The sequence below is a fragment of the Eptatretus burgeri genome, chromosome 3, assembly GCF_056783735.1.
Source record: "Eptatretus burgeri isolate ZD-2024b chromosome 3, Ebu_testis_v1, whole genome shotgun sequence".
Classification (NCBI taxonomy): Eukaryota; Metazoa; Chordata; class Myxini; order Myxiniformes; family Myxinidae; genus Eptatretus; species Eptatretus burgeri.
This window is the reverse complement of record NC_140963.1, coordinates 98,444,681-98,452,680: the sequence shown is the minus strand read 5'-3', so window position 1 is coordinate 98,452,680 and position 8,000 is coordinate 98,444,681. Positions and strand designations below refer to the sequence as shown.

Below are 8,000 nucleotides of genomic sequence, written 5' to 3'. Positions count from 1 at the left end.
GCATCCCGTCCGACGAGAATACCAAACATTTCCCAAAAGTATGCGACGGATCCTCGCACGGGGCGGAGCACAAATGATGACGTCATAACATTCATCCAATCGGAAAGGGCCGTCCTCTCATCGCTCATGAATATTCATGCAGAACACATGTTCAAATAAATTAACGCGCAACGAACTCTCCAATAATAATAATAATTATCATAGTTAGTATAGTAATGAGCTTCGTCGGGATGGACAGAGGGGGGACGGGGGAGTATTATGATGCAGGTATAAATCTTTATTCAGGTTTACAGTAAAGTTTGTTCGTTTACATGAGATGAGGAACTCTGTTGTTATGGAAAACATTTCTTGTCTTCCTTTGTCCTTGCCTTTTGTGTCTCCATTGTACGTGGTTTGTTTGTACTATTAGGGCCGGGTGTCATCACACTTCCGGCTTCCCCCAGAACTCCCTGCTACGTCACTTTGGGAGTAGTTGATGCACGTGACCGTGGAAGTTGAAAATGTAATTATATAATTAATGTGTCCAAAGTTATTGAAGAAGGTGCTTGCGAACAGGTGAGGGCAGCATTGTGCTTGCAGTGAGTTTCACACGAGGGGGGGGGGAGAGAGAGAGAGAGAGAGAGAGAGAGAGAGAGAGAGAGAGAGAGAGAGAGAGAGAGAGAGAGAGAGAGAGAGAGAGAGAGAGAGAGAGAGAGAGAGAGAGAGAGAGAGAGAGAGAGAGAGAGAGAGAGAGAGAGAGAGAGAGAGAGAGAGAGAGAGAGAGAGAGAGAGAGAAGAGAAAGAGAGAGAGAGCAAGAGAGAGAAAAAGAGAGAAAAAGAGAGAGAGGAAAACGAGAGAGAGAGAGAGAGAGAGAGAGAGAGAGAGAGAGAGGAAAGGGGGAGAGAGGAGTGGGGGAGAGAGGAAAGGGAGAGAGAGAGAGGAAAGGGAGAGAGAGAGAGAGGAAAGGGAGAGAGAGAGGAAAGGGAGAGAGAGAGAGAGGAAAGGGAGAGAGAGAGAGGAAAGGGAGAGAGAGAGAGGAAAGGGAGAGAGAGAGAGGAAGGGGGAGAGGGAGAGGAAGGGGGAGAGGGAGAGGGAGAGAGAGGAAGGGGGAGAGAGAGGAAGGGGGAGAGAGAGGAAGGGGGAGAGAGAGGAAGGGGGAGAGAGAGAGGAAGGGGGGAGAGAGAGAGAGGAAGGGGGAGAGGGAGAGGAAGGGGGAGAGAGAGAGGAAGGGGAGAGAGAGGAAGGGGGGAGAGAGAGAGAGGAAGGGGGAGAGAGAGAGGAAGGGGGAGAGAGAGAGAGGAAGGGGGGAGAGAGAGAGGAAGGGGGAGAGAGAGAGGAAGGGGGGAGAGAGAGAGAGGAAGGGGGAGAGAGGGAGAGGAAGGGGGGAGAGGGAGAGGGAGAGAGGAAGGGGGAGAGAGAGAGGAAGGGGAGAGAGAGGAAGGGGGGAGAGAGAGAGGAAGGGGGGAGAGGGAGAGGAAGGGGGAGAGGGAGAGGGAGAGAGGAAGGGGGAGAGAGAGGAAGGGGGAGAGAGAGAGGAAGGGGGAGAGAGAGAGGAAGGGAGAGAGAGAGAGGAAGGGGGAGAGAGAGAGGAAGGGGGGAGAGAGAGAGAGAGGGGGGAGAGAGAGAGAGAGAGGGGGGGGGGAGAGAGAGAGAGGAAGGGGGAGAGAGAGAGGAAGGGGGGAGAGAGAGGAAGGGGGGGGGAGAGAGAGGAAGGGGGGGAGAGAGAGGAAGGGGGGGGGGAGAGAGAGGAAGGGGGGGGGGGAGAGAGAGAGGGACAGAGGGACAGAGGGACAGAGGGACAGAGGGACAGAGGGACAGAGGGACAGAGGGACAGAGGGACACTCAGAGACCGCACGGCACAAAGTGCACTTCCACAGTCTTCCGAGGTCGGCACAAATGTCTTCCGAGGGGAACATCGGTGAGCAATGATTATCGGGGTCCTGCACGAGTTTGAGTGCGGTGTTCCACGCCCACATTAAGTCGTGGCCAAGGGTATCCGGAGTCCGTGCGTGACCCCTTGTACAGTCGCCCCGAAACGTATCACCGTCGTTCTCACGATCGGTCACGCAATTTACATATTCTGGCGCAACCCGAGGTGTTGTCGGGGCTGCTTCCTCGTACGTGTACGACATGTCCGTGTGTGTGGTGCGGTGAGGGGGAGGGTGTTGTTTGGAGTTGGTGGTGTGGTGCTCTGTGGGAAAATCTCGCAGCCGCTGCTGGTTCGAGGTTCCGACGCGGCTCCTTGTGTCCCGGCGGAGTCATCGCGGCTCGCGCACGTCGCCTGCGACGCGTTCTCCCAATGAGAGCGAGTGCTCGCCTCCGCTCGTGCATCTCCGCGTGACATCGTCGCCGTCGGACACGGACTTCCCCGACGCGTCACGCGGATCACTCACCCCCTCCTCGCGGAGGCATTGCGGCGACAGCAGCACGGAGGGGGAACGAGGCGAACCAGGTAATCTGCGAGCCGTCCGGAAAGTCGGCTGTTCGGTGTACGTGTACCGAGATGTGTTCCGTGGAAGGATAATCGCGATTACAGGAGACCAGGGCTGTCGGGGTGGGGAGGAGGGGACGGGAGTCCTCGGGGTCGTGTGCGCCCCTCGACAGCAACACGGACTCGGGACGTGACGTACGACGGGAATAGATGTCCTGATAAAAGTGTCCACCTCGTTTATCGAAGCTTTTATTTACCACGAGGATCATCAGGTCCCCATCGGTGAGAGCCCGGCACCGGCGGCACGAGAGAGACTCACTGGCAATTTGGAATGTGTCCACGTGTGTGGGATATATATAAATAAATAAATAAATATGTATATATATATATATATATATATATATATATATATATATATATATATATATATATATATATATTTATATTGTAATTAAATTAACGGACGCTTCTAATTATCTCCCCAAAGTTTTTCTCCTTCCTTGAGATAGACTGACGTGGTGAGTGATGCTCGAAGCACACAGGCACAAGTACCCGAGGCAATGGACAAAGGAGGAATTTGTTTCTTTGTCAAACTTGCTTTGGGTGTGAGAACTGAATACACCATCCATTATAACCTACTGTCTGGTGGAGTGAAGTAAAGTTTTGGAAAGGTGTAAAGGTTTCGTGTTCGGTCAGTCACGTTTGGTTTGAATAATATTTCAAGAATTTGCTGAAATTGTGACAACAAATTGATGAAGGTATAAAGGTAATTTAAGATATTTGACGTCATAATCGGGACGTGACGCCTTTCAAATCCACAGTAAATATAAACTGTTTTCATCGGCAGGCTGTATAGTCAGGAGGTCAATGAACAAATGTTTAATTTTGCAATTGACCTTCATTAACCTTCATTCGGGAAGCGATTGTAAAATCGATATGTGATGCGAAAATCGGAGGTCGTGCGAATCAGCATGTGTAATTAGTTATCTATTATGAATCATCATCATAGGGCGTTAGTGATGCTGAAGCTGTTGCTAGGCGACAATCTTGGTCGGGTCGCCACTCTGGCTCAGAAAGTTAAGTGCAGGAATTTGTTCAGGATGCTGGCGATAGCTCACCCAGTCTTCGCGAAGGACCACTTGGGATCTTTAACGTACACCAACTAATGCTGGCGAACAGGATGCCCAGTTTGAAGTCCATCCGAGGGACGGCACGCACGCACGCACGCACGCACGCACGCACGCACGCACGCACACACACACACTCTGATGAATCATCCTGCCCCTGGAACACCAGGATGACAGTTTATAGCTGGGTTGGAATTCAAACCCAGATGAGACAGCTGACAGGTGAGTATGCGTACCTCTAGGCCAGCCTACCGGCTCTGGGATCGGAATGGGGATGGAAAATGCATTTTTCCACCTAACCTAGTTCCTCCCTTCTGCACAGTGGTCCTGTGATGAGGTTTCCTTGTTTTAGGACTCGGTGAGGTTTTGCCAGTTTTTCCTCCTCTTCTTTTTTCTCTGTAGCTCTTCACATTTCGTGGCTCTCAGCCTTGTTTAAAGCGAGTTTCAATTATAACTAGAAGGGCACTCGGTAGAGCACATACCTCCACCACGTAATGCCTAATCCATGAGAACATACCAGGCCCAATACATTTTTGAAACATCATGCGATATCATCATTTTTGGCCTGATCTCTCAATGGTGAAGAATCACTTTAAAATTTAATAATCCTTGTATCCACATCCGAATTCGGATCTTCACCGAAATCTAATCAATTCTTCCTTGTCGTACACCCAACATGTCCACCAAGTTTCGTCCGAATCCGCCCACAACTTTTTGAGATATCCTGCACACATGAAAACACACAAACAGACAGACAGGGGTGAAAACATAACCTTCTTCACCTTCGGTGGCAGAGGTAACGAAAAGCCTTGGGTTATGATTGTGGTTATGAACATGTCATCGAGTCTTTTTAAGATATCTGCTCTGTTTTGATTTACATTTGGTCACTAGAAAGGGTTAGTAAACGATGTGAACTGTGCCACATGCACAGATGAAAATCACCAGTCTTCAACCAAGCCAGCCAAGCAGTTTTTGATTCTTTCAGTTTCACACCCACAGCGAATTGCCAAATTTCGGTATGATGATGTCGGTATCAATGTCTATCCCTGGATAGCTCTCGGTCTATCTATCTTTATAGTTCTGTCACATTGGTAACACCTTGAATGGGATGGACGGGAAGTCAATTTGGGAGAGGGATAAGAGAAAGAAATACCATGAATACAGGGAAAGAAAGCAAAGGACATGTATGGAACATATTAGGAGAGGAAGGTCCTGACAGGATGTTGCCGTGATGGTGTTACCTCTGAGCTGTCAAGTCTGGGTTTGATTCCAGACCCGACTATCAACTGTATGATGTCTGATCGGTACTTCTCAATTATTGAGTGTGCCATCCCTTGGACGTTAAGTTGGACACCTATCTGCTCGTATAAGCCGGTGGAGGTTAAATATCTTGCAGTGTCTTTCAGCAAAGATGAGGTGAGTTATCTATCACCAGTACCCTGAACAAACCACACCAACCGCACAGCCACGCTCCTCAGTAATGATACAGACCCACGCTCTCCAGCAATGGCGCAAAGCCACAGTCGCACACTTGCGCATGAGAGAAAAATAAGAAGGGGTTTGTAAAGAAATCAAAAATTGGCTTTTGCACACGTTTTTCGATGGTCCATTAATGGAAGGAACATTGTTATCAAAAGTGACATATTAATCGAAGAAAGCTCACGGAGGAACCACATTGTCCACATAAAGCACAATCATGTAATGATACACAAGGCAAGTGCTTTCCCAGCACTCAGTGAATTATGATCGATCCAAGCTATAATTTTGTAATCATATGGTTTTTTTTTTTTTAAAGCATATATCCCTTTAGGAGATTAGGTGGTCCATAATGCTGTGCACAGGGAGTGCAATTGGAGATGTGAGGATAATATTCTGGAAAGAGAGAGGGTGTGTGCGGTGGGGATATCATTTTCTTTTAACCTTTGTCGAAAAGTTTTGTGGTGGAAATGAGGAAGCCTACCTTCTGCTGTGAAAAAAATGACACTGGCTGCAAACTACAAAGAAAAGGAATAATAGAAAGGGGTCAGGGAGGTGGGGACTTTTGGACTTGCTCTCAGATATCTATTATTGTATAAGAGTTGCAGGGTCCAGTACAGTTTTATTGGTTGGTATATAAGGCACAGAGCAAGTGTTTCAAATAGTCAGTTCTGTCTCTTGACATACCTCTATTCATTCTGGCTCAACTGTATTTTAATAAACTGATTATATATGATGATAATAATAAAATAAAATAAAAAAAATCTCCAAAGGCTTTTCTGTTTTTTTATTTTCATGGCGAGTTGCATCGAGAATCGACATCGTTATTCCTGGTAATTTGACATGTGTTAACAATATATGACAATCTGATCGACGACGAACGGCAGTGCAAATGAAAAGCTGAGACCCGAGAAACCTTAAGAGTCATTTGTAAGAACGGACAGTCGTTCTGAGCAATGTGTTAAACCGTTCATTTTAAGGACTCCATTAATGATGAGAGTTTGCAGCAAGGTATGTTTGTTGCTATTGTTCGCCACTTGGGCATTTGATTCCTCAAACCACAACCTGCTGTCCTCTCTTTCTACAGGGGGCATGTTTACAAGTACAGATGCATTCAAACATAATTATATCAAGAGCCACATAGTGTTATACACTCTTAATGCAGAATTTGAACTCCTTACCTCTTGCACCCACAACCCATTTTCTCCATCGAATCTGAGTCATCCTCCTTTCCTCGTATCTCCACCTAAATCTCTCTCTCTCTCTCTCTCTCTCTCTCTCTCTCTCTCTCTCTCTCTCTCTCTCTCTCTCTCTCTCTCTCTCTCTCTCTCTCTCTCTCTCTCTCTCTCTCTCTCTCTCTCTCTCTCTCTCTCTCTCTCTCTCTCTCTCTCTCTCTCTCTCTCTCTCTCTCTCTCTCTCTCTCTCTCTCTCTCTCTCTCTCTCTCTCTCTCTCTCTCTCTCACTCTCACTCTCACTCTCACTCTCACTCTCACTCTCACTCTCACTCTCACTCTCACTCTCACTCTCGTTCTCACTCTCGTTTCCTCTCACTCTCGTTTCCTCTCTCTCTCACTCTCGTTTCCTCTCTCTCTCTCTCACTCTCGTTTCCTCTCTCTCTCTCTCACTCTCGTTTCCTCTCTCTCTCTCTCACTCTCGTTTCCTCTCTCTCTCTCTCACTCTCGTTTCCTCTCTCTCTCTCTCACTCTCGTTTCCTCTCTCTCTCTCTCACTCTCGTTTCCTCTCTCTCTCTCTCACTCTCGTTTCCTCTCTCTCTCTCTCACTCTCGTTTCCTCTCTCTCTCTCTCACTCTCGTTTCCTCTCTCTCTCTCTCACTCTCGTTTCCTCTCTCTCTCTCTCACTCTCGTTTCCTCTCTCTCTCTCTCTCACTCTCGTTTCCTCTCTCTCTCTCTCACTCTCGTTTCCTCCCTCTCTTTTTCACTCTCGTTTCCTCTCTCTCTCTCTCACTCTCGTTTCCTCTCTCTCTCTCTCACTCTCGTTTCCTCTGTCTCTCTCTCACTCTCGTTTCCTCTCTCTCTCTCTCACTCTCGTTTCCTCTCTCTCTCTCTCACTCTCGTTTCCTCTCTCTCTCTCTCACTCTCGTTTCCTCTCTCTCTCTCTCACTCTCGTTTCCTCTCTCTCTCTCTCACTCTCGTTTCCTCTCTCTCTCTCTCACTCTCGTTTCCTCTCTCTCTCTCTCACTCTCGTTTCCTCTCTCTCTCTCTCACTCTCGTTTCCTCTCTCTCTCTCTCACTCTCGTTTCCTCTCTCTCTCTCTCACTCTCGTTTCCTCTCTCTCTCTCTCACTCTCGTTTCCTCTCTCCCCCTCTCACTCTCGTTTCCTCTCTCTCTCTCTCACTCTCGTTTCCTCTCTCTCTCTCTCACTCTCGTTTCCTCTCTCTCTCTCTCACTCTCGTTTCCTCTCTCTCTCTCACTCTCGTTTCCTCTCTCTCTCTCACTCTCGTTTCCTCTCTCTCTCTCACTCTCGTTTCCTCTCTCTCTCTCACTCTCGTTTCCTCTCTCTCTCTCACTCTCGTTTCCTCTCTCTCTCTCACTCTCGTTTCCTCTCTCTCTCTCACTCTCGTTTCCTCTCTCTCTCTCACTCTCGTTTCCTCTCTCTCTCTCACTCTCGTTTCCTCTCTCTCTCTCACTCTCGTTTCCTCTCTCTCTCTCACTCTCGTTTCCTCTCTCTCTCTCACTCTCGTTTCCTCTCTCTCTCTCACTCTCGTTTCCTCTCTCTCCCTCACTCTCGTTTCCTCTCTTTCTCTCACTCTCCTCTCCTCTCTCTCTCTGACTCTCGTCTCCTCTCTCTCTCACTCTCGTCTCCTCTCTCTCTCTCACTCTCGTCTCCTCTCTCTCTCTCACTCTCGTCTCCTCTCTCTCTCTCACTCTCGTCTCCTCTCTCTCTCTCACTCTCGTCTCCTCTCTCTCTCTCACTCTCGTCTCCTCTCTCTCTCTCACTCTCGTCTCCTCTCTCTCTCTCACTCTCG

At 48.3% G+C, this 8,000-nt stretch overlaps 1 protein-coding gene across 6 annotated transcripts in view; it reads left to right on the top strand.

The window, feature by feature from the left end:
- The first annotated feature begins 1,861 nt into the window (after positions 1–1,861).
- The window catches only part of MCTP1 (multiple C2 and transmembrane domain containing 1), a 265,879-nt gene continuing 259,740 nt past the window's right edge, over positions 1,862–8,000 (top strand). For 4 of the 6 annotated variants that reach the window (XM_085874635.1, XM_085874636.1, XM_085874633.1 and 1 more), the window contains exon 1: positions 1,862–1,898. In XM_085874635.1, coding sequence (XP_085730761.1) covers positions 1,877–1,898 — 22 coding nt within the window. In that variant the 5' untranslated portion in view covers positions 1,862–1,876. Of the gene's footprint in view, positions 1,899–2,291; positions 2,433–2,582; positions 2,694–8,000 lie in introns of those variants that run through there. The other 2 variants (XM_085874640.1, XM_085874634.1) reach the window with 2 other exon arrangements.